The 22500-nt window shown below is 40.2% G+C and overlaps 1 protein-coding gene across 1 annotated transcript in view; it reads right to left on the minus strand.

The window, feature by feature from the left end:
• Positions 1–22500, minus strand: part of ERC2 (ELKS/RAB6-interacting/CAST family member 2) — a 991327-nt gene that overhangs the window by 491081 nt on the left and 477746 nt on the right. The window contains exon 13 of the mRNA XM_066594594.1: positions 17550–17710. Within this exon, the coding sequence (XP_066450691.1) occupies positions 17550–17710 (161 nt within the window). The remainder of the gene's footprint in view (positions 1–17549; positions 17711–22500) is intronic.

Here is a 22500-nt window from a genome sequence, read left to right on the forward strand (position 1 = left end):
GGGTTGTCGATTTCCACCTCCTGGGAATGATCTGTCTCATAGCCAGTAGGAAAAAGCGCAGTAAGGAGCCCTTTGCTCGTGACACTGACCCTGGGAGCATGGATAAGAGTGCCACCTCAGGGGTGAGGTTAAGCGGCTCTTTGCAAACAACTGTGTATAGAGCTTCCACCTCGCGCCACAGTGGTTGGATTTGTGCGCATGACCACCATAGGTGAACAAAGGTCCCCCGTTCGCTGAGACACCTCCAACAGAGATCCGGATACTGGGGGTATATTCTGGCCAATCCTGCCGGGGTTCTGTACCATCGGGTCAGAATCTTATAATTAAGTTCTTGATCATGTGTTTAGATTGGCAAACCAAAGCCTATTTCTTTATGTAGAATTTTGATGGTGACAAAATTGGGCATAAGAGCGCGGCAAAACTAAAGTTGCTCAATATCACGGTCTACACACAATCTACGAGTTGTGTGAGTACCGTAGTAATAGTGGATTAACCCTTTGCAATCCAATTTTGGATTCAGGGTTTCCTAGGGGGCTTTCTCTTTCTGCCATTATACAATGGCGCCATCTGCTGGCTAGAGCCAGTACTGCAGTAGGTGACATGCTGGAGAGGCCCCCAACTACAGAGTGGCCAGTAATCTACAGTAAGAATACCCTGCCGAACGTCTACCGACATCGGAGCTGTACAGCCTTCAATCAGAATGTCTTTAGACGTCAGACAGTGGATTGGATAGGGTTAACATTGACCTACACTGGAGAATGACCCTCAAAATAAAAACTGCAACTTTTTATTCCCTAACACAACCAAGCCAATTTACATATATTGTGCAACCCAAAAAAGGTTGCGGGGCACACAATGCCTAAAACATCATGTAGCTATGGTCTTATATTTTTGTTTCTAGCATTTTAGCTCATCATATTTTTTTTCGAAAGCAATCAGTGTTATAATGTTTCCCCCTTGCCCCTCCCAGAAATCACCAGCTCTGCCTCCTGTATGGCACTTTTGTGAGGCACCATATTCTCCCCAATGTTTCTAGTGGGAAATACTGACATGACACGGTGTGCGTTAGAACACATTGAGGTACACAGAGGTTCAGTATGGGCCAGGAGTATGCATCCATACAACACAGATCCACAACAAGGCTGTGTGCCTGGGCCCTAATATCATAGATACTTGCAGTCCTACAGTGAAGAACACTATTTTATGTTAAGTATGTGATGTTTGAACCATGACACAAAAATAATGACCTCACTCAATAAATATGAACCTATTAATGCAGCGAACACATCACTAATATTATAACAACATAATAACGCCTCCTAAGCCTAGACATTTTATAAAGTGTATTAATAAAAAAGAAGGAAAAACATGGATCTTGGTAATTGCGATTTTACAGTCAGTCAGCTTCTTCCTTCCTTCCTTTCATCCCTCTTTAAATTATGATTCTCTGGCCCTTCACTTTACAGCAGAAGTCCTGGAAAAAAATCGTTTTTTTTTAAGTTTTGTCAGAGTCTGCAACATCTGGCGAAATCATAATAGGTTTGTTGGCTGGATCTACCAACATGGAAGTCTGCAGTAGATCAGATTTGCCCTGAGTGTCACCATTACTTTTGGGAACCAGCTGCATCTGACAAGGGAATTATTTTGCTGGGAAATAGAAGAGTGCTCATTCGGACACAGTACACTTAGGCCTCCTGTCCACGGGTGAATTTTCACTTTGTTCCCCGCGGTGATAATCTGACCACGGGGAACGAAGTGAACACTTTCCATAGACTTACTATGGAAAGCGCAGCCCTGCTGTCCACGAGCAGAGAATCATAGCGATTCTCCGCTCGTGGGATTTAAGTTGCAGAATGCTGCGAATTGCCGCGATTTTCCGCGGTGAGCCTATCTGTCAGATAGTCTAACGCGGAGAGCCGTCATCTCTCCCCTGCTCCCGTGGCAGCTCCCGTGGTGGAGATCTGCCGCGGGATATCGCTACGGTCGTGGAGAGGAGCCCTTAATGTAAGATGGACTTATTACTCCAAGGTGAAACCCTGCCTCTCAATAAGGTCACAACTTATCTCTATGGACTATTTCATGGCATCACAGTGAATGGAGCACTGGCCAAGCATAGGCAGTCCGCACTTTATTTCAATGGGGCTGACGGAAATACCCAAGCGCTTACCGTTCAGTTATCTCTGCAGTCCCATTGAATACGACTGGAGCAGCAGAGTGCTTGTGCAACCGTCAGCTTCATTAACTTTCCTACTCACTATGGTGTGAGGGTGGGTATGGGGGGGGTTTGGTGTGCAGCGAGCCCACAATGAGGAGGGAGAAGAAAACTGAACACCCATCATTTGGATTGGTTGGGTTCTCAGTGAGACCTCCACCGATCAGCAAATTATCTCCGATTCAATGGATAGGGGAAGACCTGCAATTCTGATACACCCCATTTAACAGTAGTGTCTACCTTCAGACTACATTATCTTTGTTATGCCTTTCAACAAGTTTTGCCACATTTTTGCATGCAGTTTTAGCTTGAGTTAGGCTGCCTTCACACAGGCAAAAAAATCATTCGAGATTAGTGAGTTGCGAGATACGCAAATCACACACAAATAAGAACTCCATTCTTTTGAATTGGAACATACACATGAGCGATGTTTTCCTGTATTGCACTGTGCTGCTCTGCAGGAAACAAATCTCTGCATGCTTAATCTTTCTGCGTGATCTCGCACCGCATCACCCATTGTTTTCAATGGGGCCGGCAGCAGCATCGCACCATGTGTAAGATGCACGCAATGCGATGTAAGAGCTCCCATTGAAAACAATGTGAGAAACTTAACAATCCTTCTTTCCCTGCGGATGCAAGGCTGTTTTGACCTAAAAATGCCTTGCATCCGCAGGGAATTCACATGTTGGCAAACGCGATACGGGGCCGTGATTCACAGCCCCATATCCTGCTCGTCTGTATGAAGTTAGCCCTAGGAGAGAATTCCTGACTCAAGACCTTACTAATCTAGCATCCTTTAATATGGAGATGATCTTCTCTAAAATATGAATGCAGAAGCCATTGGCAGGATCCATTTGGCAACTCTGTAAAGAGATATTCCTTCTAATGGATCATTAGATTCTCATCTATACTGGATTCTCACACAGTGTTTTTTGGAAAAAAAATCAGTGTTTGTGGCAGTTTATCATGCTGTTTTTAGGAGTCAAAGCCAGAACTAAATTCAAAAGCAATGGAAGATATAAAAGAAAATCTTATACTTCTCCTTCCTGCTGGACTTGGTACAAAAATCTGCACCAAAAACTGCAATTGTGTTTTTCCTAAAAACTCTTAGGCCTCGGTCAGACGGGCGTTTTTTCGCGCGATTTGCGCATGTGCATGCGATCTGTGCATATCTAGAACAATTGCTTCGCAACGGCATTGGACACATGGCCGCTTTTTATGCGGATGTCCGATAAATTATAGGACACGAAGAATCGCAGATCGCGCCTATCTGCGATCTGCGATTCCTTGTGTTCTATATATGCGCTCCTTGTGTTCTATATTAGCTCAGCGCAAGGACCAATCAAGGGCAGCTCTCAGCTATTGAATGATAGCTGAGAGCTGCCCCTGATTGGTCCCTGCGCTGAGCCAATCAGAGGCAGCACTCACTCACCCATTCATAAATTCATGAATGGATGAGTGAGAGCTGCCTCTGATTGGTGAGGGCTGTGACCAATCAAAGGGAGCCCATTAAGCAGGCGGGGATTTTAAATCCCCGGCTGCTGAATACTACACAGAGCAGTTCAGGAGAACTGCCGGCCGGCCGCGGCTGTATTCCGACTGCAGGGACAAGGTGAGTATATATATATATATATATATATATATATATTTTTTTTTTTTACACATTTTAGCATGATATTCAGGGAAGGGCTTATATTTTTAAGCCCTTCCCGAAAATCCATCCCGCGCTCGCCGGCAGCCCATTGCTTTCAATGGAGCCGGCTGTATTGCCGGCTCCATTGAATTCAATGGGCGAACATCATTCTTCTCTGCCACAGCTGTTACAGCTGTGGCAGAGGAGAATGATCTTTGTAGTATATGTTCTCAATGGGGTCGGCGCTGCTGCCGCCGGCCCCATTGAGCGCCTATATAAAACACAAGGAATCGCAGATAGGCGCGATCTGTGATTCCTCGTGTCTGCCCGTTTCACCAAAAACGCTGCTAGCTGCAGATTTTTTGGCGATTTTTCGGCCCCGGTCACGCGATTTGCGGATGCGCATCCGTCATGCGATCCGCAAATCGCTGCAAAAAACGGTCGTCTGACCGAGGCCTTAGCGTGAATACAGTAACCGTGCAGATCTTGATACAAATAATGGTAGATTTGCCACATATTTCACCCACTCATTCAAAGAGAAAAAAAATCAGCCTGTCCACGGACGATAGTCATAGCGTGATCTGTGGTGATAAATAACCCGGGGATCACGCTATGTAAAGCTTTCTATAGGCTAACTATGGAAAGCGTAGCCTGACATCCACGAGTAGAGAATCATAGCGATTCTCTGCTCGTGGGATTAAAATCGTGGGATGCTGCGATTTGCCACGGTGAGCCTATCTATTGCATAGGCTCGTCGCAGAGACCTGTTAATGCCCCCCCACTCTCCTCCCCTGCGGCGGAATATCGCTAATGATATTCCATCCCAGCCGTGGACAGGCAGCATTAATTGACATGTTGTGTATTAAAATCAGTACCATAGTAGTTTTAGCGCTATAAATCAAATCTGAAGTGCAGTCCCTCAGGATTCCATTCCTTGTTATTAGGCATTCAACTTATCTAGCAACTAGATTTTGGGACAAACAAAAGCCAATAAAGCAACTAATAAAGGTAAGTCCAATTACAATTACTACTTTGCTCACAGGCAAACTGGTGACACATATAATGCCTACAACATAAAGATAAGTGCACATAGCAGTTAGGTAAATCAAACATCTGGAGAGGTAGATATTGTGTACACATTGACTGCAGATCTGAGAGCAGTGAGTGCAGGGAAAAAACTGTCCTCCTCCAGAGCTAAGGAGAGGCCCTAGTGTCCTAGCTACTAAAGAAGCTGAATGCCTAACAACAAGCTGTGGATTGTACACCAGCTGCACTTCAAACTTGGCAGCAAAACAAAAAATAATAATAATGAAAGTATATTACAAGACTGATGAGACACGCACAGGCTATTAGATGAGAATACATTGTCTGAAAAGTTAGTAGTCTAGGATTTTGAAAAAGCTCAATTAAAGGAGCTAAATTTTGTAAAGACAGTAGATGCTATTTGGTCACCATGGAAAGTGTGCCAAGATCAATACTTGGCCAAAAGTTTGTAAATCACACAAAATTTAAATATCTTGCCCTGTGACTATCACAGCTGCATAATAGGAGATAAACTGGGAAGCGCTAAATATCCTCATACATTAAAACTTGCATGGACGTTAATACAGTGAACTTATTGTATAAACCATATCAGTGGCCAATCAGTTCCCATGAAACACTAATTCTGAATGAAGTGATATATTGCATAATTGCAATTATTGGTTCATTACATAAAATGATTGCCTCTATTACCATGTCTTGATACTGAATTTGCCCATACCCTTTCAAATGGCCAATTTAGACTATTTTTCTGCTGCCCATTGGCGCCTTTTGTAACATCTTTTGTAAAAGATGCCAACAGAAGGCGGATGTCCATTGAAAACTTTACCTGTGCTCTTGAGTGCTGTAGTTGAACAGTAATAAATGCAGAACATCCCTTTCCCATCTATGGAGGCCCAGACAAGGCCACAGAAGATCAGAGTAGAAATCAATCGTAGATTTCTCAATTCAACTTACAGCGTCATCATTGCCTGAAACAACCAACAAACCAACTATAAACAGCAAAATATATAAAATTTTGCCCAGGGCAATGCAGACCGCATGTTTCCTGTAATGCAAGTGTTTTCTAGTCAACCTCAATAAATGCCACAGAGGCTGCTCATGTCTACATGTAGGTGGCGGATGTACATTATGCCCCCAGCACTTTCACACAAGTTAACTGTGTGCAATTTGTGGAATTCATCCTTCTGGACATTCCGCTGTTCAGGTGGGATTACAAAATGGCATCTATACAAAAAAGACAACATAAAACTTTACGGTCTTGTCAGAGGTGTAAACAACAATTTAGGTGATGGTGGCACAATATCATTAGGTCCCACAGACAATTTGCCAGGTAAACAGGCCTTCACACTGTTCACTGCTTTTCTTCAGATTGCATTTCTAGTCGGTGGCCATTTTGCTCCATTTAAACAGTTACACAGTTGTGATGCTCGGAGCTTCTGTTCTAGAGAACAAAGCCAAGATTTAATGTCCTTGTAATGTTTATGGTGTTCGCAAGTAAGTGTCAAAATGCGGGATGAACATGACACTGGCTATAGAGGCCTGAGCGGCCATTCATTCTCTCTGAAGATGATATTAGATCTCTACTTCCCACGAAGGTTCCTCTTCTGTTGGCATCCTGTTGTTTCCTTGGTCTTTAAACAAAGAATAGGGACTCTGCTATTTTTTTCTTTTCTTTTACACACTCAGATCTGTTACTGACGAGTGAAGTTTTCCTAAAGTTATATTACTGTCATTTAACTTCGCACAGGATGGAAAATACTTATTTTACATTTTCTTTTGCGCAGTTGTCTAAAATCGCATCAAAACATCCATAGAAAAATAGAAATGAAAAAGATGATAGAAGTGAAATATTATAATTATCAACCAGAAATGTTTTGCTGCAAACTAAAAGGTGCTTTAACATACAGCTTGCTTGGGGGAAAAAAGTTGGTGTAGCAGTTTGAGTCAAAGCCAGAAGTGGATTCAGAATGTTATTGCTCCCAGTAAGGCCGGTTTCATACGGGTGATAAATTTGTGCAAGATTTGTGTGTTGCAAGATGCACAAATATGAACCTCATTCATTTGAATGGGTTCATACACATGAGCGGATGTTTTCCCGCAAGAAACACATCGCGGTATATTCTATTTTCCTGCAATATCGTCCATTGCTTTCATTGGGGCCGGCGGCAGCAGCGCCAGCCCCATTGAAAGCAATGAGAGAACCCTGCAATCCTCTGTAACCCCCCCCCCCCCCCCCAAAAAAAATAAAAATTACACAATGTCTTATATGTACCCCCAGAGTGGTGCCACTAAAACATAAAACTCAGCCCAAAGGACAAGACCTCATATGGATCAACAAGTTATGTCTCTCGCAATGCAATAATGAAAATCGCTTGGTTCTCAAGGCACAAAATAGGCCGATCACTAAAGGGTTTATTTGGACTGGAAATACAACAACAGGATGAGCTTAGAGAGTGAATCCTTAAATGGGTATTCCAGTTGTAGGTAATTTTTATGTTTTCATCCATCGACTCGATGGGTAAAAATGAATAGATAGGTGGTGGTCCGACAGCTGGGACCCACACCGATCTCGAGAATGAAGGACCTGTGCCCCCCTATTTCACAGTTCAAGATGCAGGCTCCCATTTTCATAGTGTAGTGGGGGATGCAGTCACTGGTTGTACACACACAGCAACGGCTCAATTTCATATAACATAGCTGAGCCGAGCTAAAAAAAACATTTAATAGTAAAAATGTTAAAAAATGTAAAAATTGCTGGCTATTGTTTTTACGTGCTTTTTAAGGGGCAAAAACCACCACAGAAAAGCTATGACTTGCATGAACCGAAGCAGAACTGTTTCTGGACGGACTCTGCTAAAAGTTCAGTAAGGGTGCCTTCACACACCTATTCCTTCACATGTGTGATGTTTTCCTGCATGGCAGCGCATTGCAATGCTATGCAGGGAAAAAAAATCGCAGCATGACCTAAATTTCTGTGATATTGCCCATTGAAAAAAATGGGAGAACTACGCTAAATAAATAAGTAAAATATAGCACAGGGAATGAACCCAGCCCGCTGCCATGCAGACTCCATGCACATGGCTTTGCCATGTGAATAAGGCATTGATGTTTCCAGATCTCTCCAATCACTTCCATAAAATATGAGTTTACCAAAACTCCAGCAATTTCCAACATGTTTAGGGAGGTTCCAAAAACCTTATTAGCCGGGTTGACACACCTAAGTTAATATACTCTCCTGTCAGCTCTCCAACGCTTTTTTTATATTGCCAACACTATAATGGCTTTAATTCACACTTGCACAATTACCAGGCCTTACTCCTTTATGTCTGAGATCAATCAGATTATTACTTCCTGCAGCATATTCAATAATATAAACTATATAATAAACAAGTTATATAAAAAGTAATGCTCTCATTATTCTAATGACACTCAGTTTATATTGACTAGGAATTAAGGCAAAGTATCTACATTTACTAGAATAAAGTCTTTTATTTACTGTCAAGTACTGAGTACTTGTACTAAACTGTAATACAGCTCCCATAGAAATGTATGGGGCTATATTGTACATAGCCCCTTAGTGATGGCCAATACGCCTTTTTATTGACCTCACTAATGGACTTTAAACATGCACATACATCTTTTTGAGACAGTGGCTTAGCTCACTACTGACAGCCAGACTCCTGCTCTAACTGCCAGGAGGGAAGAAACCTCAGATCCTGGCAGTTTAACCCCATTACATGGCACAATTAATAGCAATTGCAGCTTGAAAGCAGATGATGGGGACTCTTTCTGTCACTCACCAGAACTCAGCAGTGCAATTGCAAGGTACAAATGAATTCTCATGGAAGCAGGAAGCCTGACAAAGTCCTCCATGTTTGCCATGTAACTCAGCCTCTTAGACCCCTCCCCCGGCAGAGTCTAAAAGACTGATGTCATAGGCATAGTAGAATGTACTACATAAGTAATGCAGTGTACTAACCTAGTGATCGAATGGCTGCCTCTTCAAGACCCCTTGAGGGACTAAAAGACGATATATATATATATATATATATATACACGAGTTTACATTTAAACTTTACACTTAAAGTAAAAAATCCACAGGGCAAAGTCAGACGAGCGGTTTTTTTGCAAAAAAAACAAGCTTTTCTATTAGAACCATTGGTTTCCAATGTAGGTTTCACATGTCTGTTTTTTACAGGTGCAAAATCCTTGCACTGCAAAAGATAGGACATGCATGCATCAGCAAGGTCCCTGCTGCACATAAAGATTCCTCGCGGGGAGTCCCCTTATCACTGAACACTGTGACAGTGTTTAGTGATGAGGGGACTCCCCACGGGGATGAAAGAATTCCCTGCCACAGATGTAGAACAGGATTGCGGTTCTCCCATTGCTTTCAATAGCTGCAGCTACCCCATTGAAAGCTGTATCCCATTGCTGCAGCCAGCTCATTGAAAGCAATGTGATGCAGGCAACCCCTGCAGTGATTTTCTGGGAAGGGCTTAAAATATAAGCCCTTCCCTTAAAATCATCCCTAGCTGCTATAAAAAATAAAAAAATATATATACATCCCCTCTCCGCTGCTGTCGAGGCGCTGCACGTCTTCTTGCTGACTCCCTGGCACTTTTGTAAAGCTCTTTCTCCTGCCGGGGATTTAAAAATCCCTGCCTCCTGAAAGAGTTGGGTCTTATTGGATGACAGCTGAGCGCTGCCTGTGATTGGTCACAGCGCTCAGCCAATCAGAGGCAGCGCTCAGCCATTCATTGAATTCATGAATGTGTTCATTTTAATACCTAATCTATAGACATATCATACTTACATTCACATTAATTTTTAGGTTTCCAGTATGTTAATAAAAAAACTTTTAGCTGCACAAAAATTTTGTCCAAGTGTCCAGGAAAAAAAGGAGGTTTGCAATTGTGGTCATTTAACCCTCTATGTGGCTGGAAAAACGTATTCTCCTACAACTCTGGTTACTGTCATTCTTATACTTGCCAAATAACACCCAGTGGAAACCTTGCCTTAAAGGGCCTACGGCTGACCACTAGTGGAATTATATGTTTAAGGGCTCCATCACATGAGCGTATGAAGAAATAATTATGCGTTTTTGTGCATGCATCGCCGTATTTTAATATCATTTTTATGTCCGTAGGGCAAGCAGCAAACAAGACACACTGCTTGAAATGGCTAATTAGCTCCAGATATGTTCTTCCCCCAGCGGAATTACACAGCATATCATGCATTTCCTTGAGTATTGCGAGTCGATTTGCGCATTCCCCCATTGACTTTTATTGGGACCTTTTTGGTGTGCAGAAGAGCATGCTGCGTTTATTTTGCACGACCGAAATGTGCACGTAAAATATGAAGATGTGAATGAACCAACTCAAATCAATGGGTTTTATTCTCTATGTATTGTACAAGCAAATGTGAAGGAACATTACATTTCAGTGTATGTATTATCCCTAACATAACCATATGAATTTATAGAAGGGCTCATGTGTCCAGATCCTGCACTACGGAAAGGGGGAAGCAAACAGACAGCAATTACAAACAGTAACATTAAAACAGTCTGTGGGAAAATGAAGTGGTAACTAACTGATAAATCCTCCTATTAAATCTTTATTCATCCTTCTGTAAACGTCTTTTAAATTATTCAGTTTCTCAATATTCCACAAGATCCCTGAACACTAACAATTAATGGCCACTAGTAAATTCAGCTGGATCAGATGTCAGGCCAGAATGAAGCAGAACCCCCTCCAGCTCTGGCTGGAAATGCAAACATTATATAAGCATTGGAAATCATCTCCGACATTCATACATACAAAGACCACTTGCCATCTATAACTTACTGACTACATCCTATGGAACCTTCTACTAATATGCACCCGTAAGTGGACACTATGCATTATAACCTCTATGAAAATACATAAAAAAACTTTATTACAACTTGTATATATAAAGTGTCCAACATTTATTTCACTGCATTATAGTATGGCAATTGAAGTCACTAGATACAGCATTCTTCATCAGGACTTTACCATTAAACAAGTGCAAGAGTTAAGACGCTCAGTGTGTGATCGGTAGAGCTTTTATTGCTGGACTTCCTACCAAAGTAATGCTATTGTCATCTAGACACGGTCTGGTTCTGCAGTTCATTCAAGTGAATGAGTTTCAGCTTCAATACTGGACAAAGCACCTGGACAAGGTGGAGCTGAACTCCCCTAAGCTCACATTGATGGCATACTTTACCCTATGTACCATCAACGTTAACCAGTTCCTGACTGCCCATAGACTGTCCACGTATTAAGGAAGAGATTAAAACTAGTCAGGAAGTAGTTAGACTTTGGAAAACCCCTCTAAAGGGACACTACATTAAAGGTTTACTTTGATATTCACCACTTCTTTAATCCTATTCTGTCTCAAATCACAATTCAAAACGGTGGACATGGCTAGTACTACCGCTTTAGATCTATGTTGGGAATTCTGGAGAGCAGCTTAGAACCTAAAATCAGGCCTGATTGGTCAGCATTATGAGTATGCTGGCCATTATCTGAGCATTATGTATCTTCCTCCATAAGTAGACAATTTGAGTTACTCCTTTGCCATCTTACTGAAGCCAACTTGGCAAGACAGAGAGGAGGACTGAACCAGATGTTGTGAGAGAGGAGGAGAGTAGTAGACATACAAGTATGGTATAGGTACCCATACTCCTTCAATGGCTGAATGCTAATGTATTTATGTCAGTTTATTCATGCATCCTCCATGGGGAGAGTGGAGAATGCTTGCAGTCATGCATCTGTGGTATTAGTTTCTCTCCAGGAAGAACAAAAGCATTGGCATTGAAATTCAATGTGTCCGATACAGCATTTTCCTCCTTAAAGGGGTTGTCCCGCGCCGAAACGGGGTTTGTTTTTTTTCAACCCCCCCCCCCCGGTCGGCGCGAGACAACCCCGATGCAGGGAGGTAAAGGAAGCTTACCGGAGCGCTTACCTTAATCCCCGCGCTCCGGTGACTTCAATACTTACCGCTGAAGATGGCCGCCGGGATCCTCTGTCTTCGTGGACCGCAGCTCTTCTGTGCGGTCCATTGCCGATTCCAGCCTCCTGATTGGCTGGAATCGGCACGTGACGGGGCGGAGCTACACGGAGCCTGCATTCTGCACGAGCGGCTCCATAGAAGATTGCAGAAGACCCGGACTGCGCAAGCGCGGCTAATTTGGCCATCGGAGGGCGAAAATTAGTCGGCACCATGGAGACGAGGACGCTAGCAACGGAGCAGGTAAGTATAAAACTTTTTATAACTTCTGTATGGCTCATAATTAATGCACAATGTATATTACAAAGTGCATTAATATGGCCATACAGAAGTGTATAGACCCACTTGCTGCCGCGGGACAACCCCTTTAACATCATCTGTCAGTGGAAAGAAGAGACTCCCATACACGTACGACAAAAGGAGTGTCCTGGAGACTTTTGCCTAATGTGTATGTCAGCCTTATGTTTGGGTTACAGGTTTTTATGTTCATACCAGGTTTAATTTTTGCTCTTTCCCTAAGAATACATACAGACTAGTCACCAAGATAGATTAACTTTAGCATACATATTTTTCTGGGTTGTAGGGAAGTGTGTCATGTCACCTTTTCTTGGCTCTAATGAATGGATGACAAGACTCACAGAGTGGAAGGAAATGTGTAGAAAGTCCATGTTTAGCATCTTTGTCACTATATCTATTGCTTACTAGTTCCAATCCCATCTACTAGTTACACCCTGACACAGATAGCATTATTCCCAGGTAGCATAAACTCGTGACAGGTTCAGTTCAATAGGAAATACTGTTAATGGTCAGAAAACGTCTATTAGAAAACTAGTTCACCCACCACTATGTTTTGAATGTTTTAAAGGACATTGTATAATACAGTGATCTGATGGTACTCCTCAGTAATCAGGGGGGAAATCAAGAAAAAGGGTAAATTCACCTGCAGTTATATGATATATTAAAGACGTTTTCCATGGAAAACACTATTGATGACCTGTCCTCAGAATAGGTAATCAATAGTTAATCGGCTGGGGACCTCAGCTGATCAGGTTCGGGTAACAGTGCCGCAAATACATAGGGGTTGGAGTGGAAGCCGCTGCTCCGATCCGTGTGCAGTGGCAGGCATTTGTTATAACAGCTCGATTGATTTAACCCTTTCTAATCCACTGTCTGACATCTGAAGACATTATGATTTAAGGCTGTACAGCTCCGATGTTGGAAGATGTCTGTTGGGGTTCTCTTACTGTATATTGCCAGCCTGTCTGCTGTCGGAGCCTATCCAACATGTCAGCTCATGCAGTACTGGCTTTAGCAAGCAGATAGCGCCGTTGTATAACGGTAAAAAAAGAGTAAGCCGTTTTTTTCTTTTTCCCCCTAGGAAAACCAGAATACAAATTGGATTGGAAAGGGTTAAATGGGAGCTTCTCTTGCAGTTACAAGTGCCGGCCACTACACAGGGGTTGGAGCATCTGCGTTCACTCCAACCCTGTGTGTTTGTAGCAGGTGCCCAATCAGCTGATAGGCCAGGGTCCCAAGCGATGGACCCCAGCCGATCAACTATTGATGACCTATCCTGAGGATAGATCATCAAATCATCAATAGTATTTTTCATGGAAAACCCCTTTAAAATATTAAGGTTTAAGCAGTAAAATCAATTGCTTGTTTTTATGATGTTTTGGGTCCTCCAGAGTGAACTGATCTCTGCTCTGACTAAAAAAAAATGGTGCTTCTGAATGTGGGATCTATTAATAATCCAAAAAATATCTACGTAGGATATCTGAAAATGTTTTTTTCTAAACCAGACATATTGGGACACATTTACTAATACAATTTAAAAGTTAGACAGTGCAAACTAAGACAGACCGACTTACAATGTGACAGATTCATCACAGTGACTCATGCTAAATATGGTGAATTGTAAGACTGTCTAGTGTAAGTAAAGACCACCTACTAGTTGGCTTAGTTAATAACAAAAATTGCACCAAAATTTTGGCATGCCTCCTTTTTACAAAGTTATACTCTTTCGGTTTAGTTTGGAAAAGTGTCCAAAAAGTATCAAAATTTAAAATGCCTCATAAATGTGGTGCAAAACATGTAAGCCAGTCTTCTGGCACAATGTGTGCCAGACAACTGTTGTATTTTGACTAGTAAATCTGTTGTTTGTTAAAATTCTTAAAGAAAGTTGAATTGAAGCCACCGGCTGACGTTAACTAATGTAATGTACCTTTATAGGCCAGTTTATAAAAGTAAGACCTGCAGACGTACTATTACATTTGGCCTGTTGAGGTATATGTTTAAGGCTCGTAACTGTTTCCAGTCCTTTTGTATGTCAGTGATAAACATTTAATGACAATATCTATGTGCCCAGCGGTGCTAGTCAGGAAGGGTGATAATACTAGATATTACATGACAGAGACGTTCTGACACCAGAGAAAGAGCAGGCCTGGTTATCCCAAGGAGAGGAACCGACCGGATAAAAACAAAGTGACAGTCAGTTCAAAACAGAGGAACCATTTCTTTACGATCAAACCAGTCAATGTCTCCAGATGTCCGGCAGCTCGGTGTATTCAGACTTACCAGAAATTATTATATTACGAATGTCCTCGGGGCCTGTTTTTAAAGGGCTACATACAATAATAGAAGATAAACTTTCTGGTAGATATATACATAGCATAGCACACTTACCTTTCAAGGCCTTGTTTTACAGATAAGCTAAAACAATCACTGCTATGGGAAGATCTATATACCTTTTACTGATAAACAAGCTGGTAAAAAAATGACAAGCTTTCACAATGTACACAACAATATGTCCAACAATAGAAGGTACTAACCCCTTACTGATCAAGCCCTGTAAAATATACAACGTATAGTCCCTATTTTTTGTCTATTCAGCTTGCAAAAAAGTAATTCTTTACCTTAAAAAAGTAAAGCTATGGGTCTTTGAATATGGAGGTGCAAATTCAATTTTTATTTCTTTAAAAGTGTTTTCATTTTGTAAAAGTAATAAAAAATGTAAAGATTACTTAAATTTGGTATCGCTGTAATATTGACCCACAGAATGAAAGGAAAAGGTCATTTATACCACAGAGTGAACACCGTAAAGAACAAACAAAAAAAACTTTAAAAAAAGCTTTTGGAATTGCTTTCTGCTATTCCTTCCTTCTGAAAAACGGAGTAAAAAATGTCATTATAAAAGGCATTTGTAGCTCAAAATGGTATAAAAAAAACTACAAGTTGTCCCCCCAAAAATTAGTTCTCATACAGCTCTTTCAATGTTATGGGTCTTCGAATGCAGCAACAGAAAAACAAACAATTTTGGTTTTTTTTAAGTGTAGCACATAAAATAGTTCACTGCATAGTGAACAATAAAGCAAAACCCAAAAAACAATAGCAGAATTTCATGTTTTTCACATCCCCCTAAAAAAAATAAAAATAGGATTTACAACATATAATATACTTTATATTCCCCAAAGAGGTGTCATGAAATTTACAACTGGTCCCGCAAAAAACAAGTCCTCATGTAGCTTAGTTGATGAAAAAATAAAAAAGTTAAAGGTATTTTCAATATGAAGGCATTAAGGCGCAAAATAGGCCAATCACTGAGGGGCCAAAATAAAAGGTGTTGGATTTTTATCATGTTATTGTAAAAGGTACTTAAAAAGAAAAAATGTGAAATCAATCATGTATGTATCAACAAGATAGGGTTCTGTTCCATTTGGAGCCCCCCTTTGTAGTTCCGTCAATTTTGATGGAAAGGATAGCACAGTATGCATTTAAAAGAGAAAAACTTTGGCGGAACCCAGATGGACCTCATTATAAGTCAACAAGGTCTGTCGGAGCCCATCACAACATTGTGTTTTTCCTTAAAAACGGAAATCCTGATTCAATTGTGAGCAGAGCCTGAATTAAACAGCCTTAGTACCCCGGTGGACCAGAGCAAAAGAGCACCAGATTATAAAACCAGTGGAGACTAACTTTCAGGCGTTATTTCAGACTTCCACAAAATCCAAACAGATAAGAAGGTACTGCTTACGTGATTCACGCATACTGAGGGCTCTTACTCATTAGGCTATGGTTAAGGACGCTTAGTACATCTAAAACGTGTAAGTTGTAATTTCCTGTCTGGTTAGATTTTATAGAGGTCTGAAATAAAGCCTGAAAGTCTGGCACCCCAAGGATGCTGGATCTTCTTTTCTTTGGATGTCTTCTGCATCATAGAGGAAGCTAAGCTGGCCATTTTGTATAATATGATATAAGCTGAAGGTTAATAATAGATTCCAAGAAAAATGCCCAGAACGTCTGATTCGCAGCACTTTTTAGCAGTAAGACAGTATTAGTAAATGTGCTCACTGATTCCTTCGCCACTATTCCTTACCTTATGTCACTGTTTACTTCTTCCTTTATGTTATGATGTGTCTATACTGACAACAAGTCACTGGCAGTGGTGATATTACTATGGTTGAGGGTTCCCCATAGGGAACACCACCTGCTTTGGTGCTGCCATGGGCAGAAATAGTTTGGGAACCAGTGAGCCGTTCAAAAGATGGCTAATTCGAATTTAACATAGATATCAGAGTGTAACTTCATAGGGCATTGGTACGTTTCTAGGTTTGCAGACCTCTTCAAAGGCATTCTACAAAACCTTATTATTATTATAATAATAATATTATTACTATAGTTATTAGAATTATTTTATAATTATCATTATGATTTATTCCCGTGATTTAATACATTGCTATTATTTATAGTATTGTTTGTGGTAATTTTTGATTGCTATTTCCTTTACTAATTGTATGTTCCCTTGACTTGATTTGTCTTTAGTTTCCTTTTCACTTTCACTGCCTTTTATCTAGATCATTTACTTTCTAGCTTTACATTATCTTTTTTACACCATGATTTTTTATTAATCACTTAGCTCTCTGATGAAAAGGTCTGCAAACCTTGAAACATGTTACCTTGCTGGTTTGAAATAAAGCTTCTTTGTACCTATCATATTGGCTTCAGTCTACTAAAATAATCCCCTACCAACAGGCCATGCCAGTGCCTTATTAATTACCCTGATGTCCATATCTAATGCTGACATGACCTAAGGCCGGCAGCACCCACTTCTTACCCGTAATACTATGTCTCCTAGGCCATAGTGCACTAGTTTGCTCTGTGTGCCACTGATTTCCCTTCAGGGGTGCTTTTGTCCTATACCACAAGTCTAATTAAAGGCTCATGTTTGTTGTTATTTTACATTTTAATTGGACCATTAAATAAAAGGGAATGAATCAGATAGGATTTAAGAAGGTTAAAATATGGATCGATAGAACCACTCGATGACGTAACATTGCCACATGAAAAAGAAACCCAAAACACCATAAAGCTCATCTTCTTGAACACTTGAAGCATCGCCAGTTGTGATCACTAATTAAATGTTTACTTAGCAAACAACAGCTATCTTACAGTATATACATTAGCATTGATCTACCATACAGCAATAGAGTACATATAAGAACTGTAGCTATAAAGAAAAGACTTACCTTGAAGCTACTGCAATTTGATGGACATAACCTCACCTGCATAAAGTCACTGTTGAAATTGGTTAAAACTGTACAATAAAGCTGAAATAAATGATATCCTTACTTCATCTCCAGGATCTCTTCAAGTTGTTTTCGGCGGTCTATCATCAAATTGTTTAGGTGTGCTTCCTTGTCAGCAAGTGATTGTTGAGTTGAGGAGAGACGAGCTTTGGTGGAATCCAGCTCCTGTCTTGTCTTTTCAAGAGCATTCATGAGATCATCCATCTAAAAGAAAGAAAAAGTAATTAGATTTTTCTTTTGGCAATTACCAAAGAGATTTCCAATTAACCTGCTACATTAGAGCATACCTAAGAAAACTGTATAGAATCACTTAGAATTACCTTCAAAGGAGAAGACTTTATTGCTATTCCTCAGGAAACTATTTATTTCCAATAGCCCCAAGCAGCCCATGTGCAGTGAGTTAAAAAAGAACATTTACGCGTTTTTCTGATACATTTTTAACTTCATCGACATATATAGTTTAGGTTTACATTAATTTATATTTTTTTATGCACAGGTAATTATAATAACTTTGTTTCATGGGAGGCTCTAAAAATCACTATCATAGATTTATCATTCCATAAGTTTCAATCTCTCCAAAAAATTATTCTGAAGCAGCAACCATTGGTGATAATGTGTCTAAGACTGGCATTGCACAGTACATATCAGTTGGCTGAGTGCTCCAGCTCTTCCAATTCCCATACATATGCACTCTTGACTCAGTGTAGGTGTTTTCAATAGGAAGCACTGACATATCACACGGAGAACAAAAGATTGGACCAGTTAAAATCTAAATTCCAAATCTCCTCTGACATGCAGTTGGGATAGAGTCAGGAAGACTCCATACACATTATATGGTTGGCCAGTTTCAAAGAAGTTGGTGAATTTGCCTGATATACATCTAATGTGTATTGCTAGATTTAGGGGTTAGTCTCATTGCCATACAGATGTAACAAAGTTTAACTTGCCTGTAATAACTTGCTGTAGCAAGTCATCTTACCTTAAGCCATTAAAAAGCTATTGTTCACAACAAAAGCTTTAATAAAGTAATTGACGGGGGCAAATAAACTGTGGCACAAAACGTATTAAAAGTCATGTTAAGCTTTTCTAGATCTGTGGGTTTTAATTTGGCTATGGCAACATTTGCATACTATTTGTTTCTGGCCACCACACTGATGCAAATAGGAAGTCCTTAAAGGACAAAAATACACCACAAAAGCAAACATGACAAATGTGGATTAACAAAATATGTACATTTATTTAGTACAAACACGGATAAATAGCAAATAAACAAAACCGGGACTCTGACCCTGATCTCAGGGATATGGAAATCCCTACCTAAAAACAGAATGATTGTTCTGATGAGGACCGTCTTATGTCAGTAACCTGGGGCAACCCCGACTCCCTAGATGATAACAGGGAACAGTGGCAAAGATGACACATAATATAATACCACAAAGTACAGGGATAATGATGTTATGGAACTGCAGCTAACAGGCAAATAAACAGTCAAACATATCTTAACAGAGATACAAGGTAAAAACAGGTGTCACTGACGAGACCAGACACACCTACAGAGTGATATTTAAGACAGCATTCAGATCAGAAGTCAGACAGGAGACATACAGGGTTCAGACCAGGAGTAAGAGTTCAGAAAGGACACAGGAATCAAACATTACATCTGACTGGTTCAGACAAACACAAGAGTCAGGCATTAAATCTGACTGCACTGAGACAGGACACAGGAATCAGACACTACATTTAAATGTATTCAGACAGGCACAAGAGTCAGACAAGACTCAGACACAAGGTTGGAGAATAACCAGCGCCTTCTGAAAGGAGGGGCTAGAGTAAATGTGCATAATAAACAGAGCGTGATTGGCTGGCTGAGCTGATCCACTGCACAGCCAAACAAATACACCCAACACCTGTAAAGAAGTTCTCTTTTGCTGCCTAGCACATGCCAATTATAATTACACCAGCCATACATATAGATTTCCAAATGGTTATTTTCTGTTTACGTACATTTTATTGCTTTTCTTTAAATCAAAAATACAAAACTGTGTAGCAGTTATAAAGTAGAAACAGGGCACAAAACAAAATGAATAGATTGAGCTAAATAGGCAATACGTTGAAGAGTGTAAAAATTTACTCTAAAGCAACCTATACATATTAAAAGAGAGGGTTGGGGGGCTGAAAAGAACTAATCTCAAGAAAAAACTTGGTAAGACAAGACAAACACGGAAAAGGCAGATGTAAGGAAGGTCGAGAGGGTAGGCTAATCCACTGAAGAGAGTGGAAGGGAACTCTATAACCCACCCTGTTATGACAACAAATAGACCAGAGTACAAATTAAACATGGGGAATAGAAGAGGCACTAATATTTACTGGGATAATCTGAACTTGGATTGTGGGGTTCCACAACTGCATGGTGAAAGAGCATTGATACCAGGATGCCGAGGCTGTCTCAAAATGTCCTCATAATTAGTAAGAATGACCACCAACTTCTCACTGACCATTATCCAGGACAACAATAGTTATTTTCTGAACAAAAAGGTTAATGGTTGGTCTATAGAGCTTGTTGTTCTGGATAACAATACCATAAGTGACAAAAAAAACGTACTAATCGATTAAGCTTGAACTGAGACCTAAGCCGGGCTTTTATCTTGATTTGTCATATGGCTTCTGTCGATGGGGTGTACCTCTATTTGGCTGTAACAACTTTTCCAGCCAAACATCTGTGGTATTGTCTACTAACAAGCTACTGTCTACCAACAAGGGTCGAAAAATCCAACATGTCAGATAGAATTCTTCACGGATATCTGTCTCCAGTCAGTTCTGACATGCTCTGCCTTTCATGAACCATAGATGACGAGCAAGTGGTTGAAATCTGTAGTTATGAATATATGAAGTCAATGTTTTAAATCACAAAAAAGGTACAGTATGAACTATCCCTCTATTCTTCTTGTTGTAAATTATGAACTCAATATATGCAATACAGTTTTGAGTCAAGTTAAATGAGTCTCTATTCAATTCTAAATTTGGTGAATAAAGTAGTATTTTTTTTCCATTAAATCTTTTTAATTAGAAAATGGACTTCAAATTATTGACAAAGTTCAGATTTCCAAAAGTAAAACTTAAAATTACAATTTCTAATCAAAATATATTCATTTGAAAATGTGGACGTATTTTGCTGTCTTGTGAGTAAAATAGATTCAAACACATCAATCCTCAAGGAGCTTATAATCTAAATTATTCACCATGATCACTAGGATTGGATTTACACATGCAATAAATATACGCCGCAGACAAATCCACTGCAAACTCTGTCTTATTTATGTTATTCAGATGTAAATTTTCAAAGGAATTGCTATAGGTGAAATCTGCAGCAATTTGCATCAAAATTCACAGATTTTTTTGGTGGATCTGTCTATGGAATAACATTCAATGACAACATAAATTCACCCTAAGGAACACATGGACTAAACAAATTCCATGGAAAAATCAAAAAAATGGTGCATCCAGTGTTAATTCATGTGAACACACAAACTCCACACATATGCTTCAGTACTGTGAACATCATTACTGGAAGTTCACTTCTGGATCACAGACAATGTAACAACAGACAATCATCTGTGTTGAAGATGCGAAGTGGATGGCCCATGTGGGATATTGTGTTTTATGTGTTATATAGTTTGCATTCCAATGTGGCAACCATAGTCTGCTATTGTGGAGCCTAAAGGGTCACGCAGTCACCACCTCTGCATAACTACTGAACTGCTCTCTCCTCACTCATTATGTCTGTCAAACTCACTGTATTTTACTGCCATAGTTACACATAGTATCTTCTTAACCCGCTTGTATCAATGCACAAGGGAAAGGCACTCGAAGGTAAGAACACACACGACAGCCCACTAAAACAGCACGGGGCTCCCAATTCCCAAATATCATACTTATTTGGAAACACATCTTCTGAAAAAGTGGCATTATGAAAGAACATCTTGCCAGATGGTTGGAGCTGTAAAAAGTCTTTATAACTCCAACCAATGTAAGTTTAAACTATTAAAGAGTACAGAAAAAAAAACCTCATGGAAAAAGTCTTGAGTGTAAAGCTTTCTACAAATGCTTTGTTGTAGAACCCACATCCCTGTAAAATGCTCCGTGTAAGTGTTAAGTAAACACACTTAAGAAAATGAGGTTTTTCGATCATTATGTTTTCTTTCAGAATCATGGGACAACTCAATGATTATTTTAAAAGCCGAGATAAGAGCCCTTGAAATTATGGATCTTTTTGTGAAAGTTTTCGCTTTAGACCTTTACAGACACATCTAGAATATTTTATTTGAACAGCTAACAAAGAGATGAGTTTTATAAGCCAGCTGCAACATGCCGGAGAGCTCAGCTGCGGCTCTTTACGAGAAGAGAGCAGAAAGCGTTATCTCACCTTCCACACTATTTCAGTTGGAGAATCTTGCACTTGGTTATAAGCAGCTTTGCTCGTTGTGATCGACCGGGTGATAAAACTGAGCCTATTTTTACTAAACCGGATCATCCTGATCCAATTTTTTAGCAAAGATCGGCAAAATATTGGCTCTCTGCTTTGAGTAGAAAGAACAGGTGTGTTGGTTTAGCACTGCTGACTTGCAGTGCTGGAGTTCTAGGTTTGAACAGGACCATAATGGGGATTTTAACGTGGGACCCCACCACTGCGAGGCAGCAGTGATAACCACTGGCCCGCCATTATTGTTCAGGAAGGCCAAATTAGAGAATCTAATTTTTACTCCAATTGATTTTTAATGGAAGTTAGAATCGGGTGTCTCGATTCACGATTATTTTTTTTAAGTCGGTTCCGTCATTCCCTACCTGATTATTTCAATAATCGCTCAACATCAGTTACAAGAGAAATTTTGCTTAAGTATATTTCCTTCTTCAGTTGAGTAGGACAACACCTTCATTCAAATTCCTGTAACCACACTGGCCACACACTGCAATTTTTCAATAAATATAATATCACA

Source organism: Eleutherodactylus coqui, chromosome 3, assembly GCF_035609145.1.
Source record: "Eleutherodactylus coqui strain aEleCoq1 chromosome 3, aEleCoq1.hap1, whole genome shotgun sequence".
NCBI lineage: Eukaryota > Metazoa > Chordata > Amphibia > Anura > Eleutherodactylidae > Eleutherodactylus > Eleutherodactylus coqui.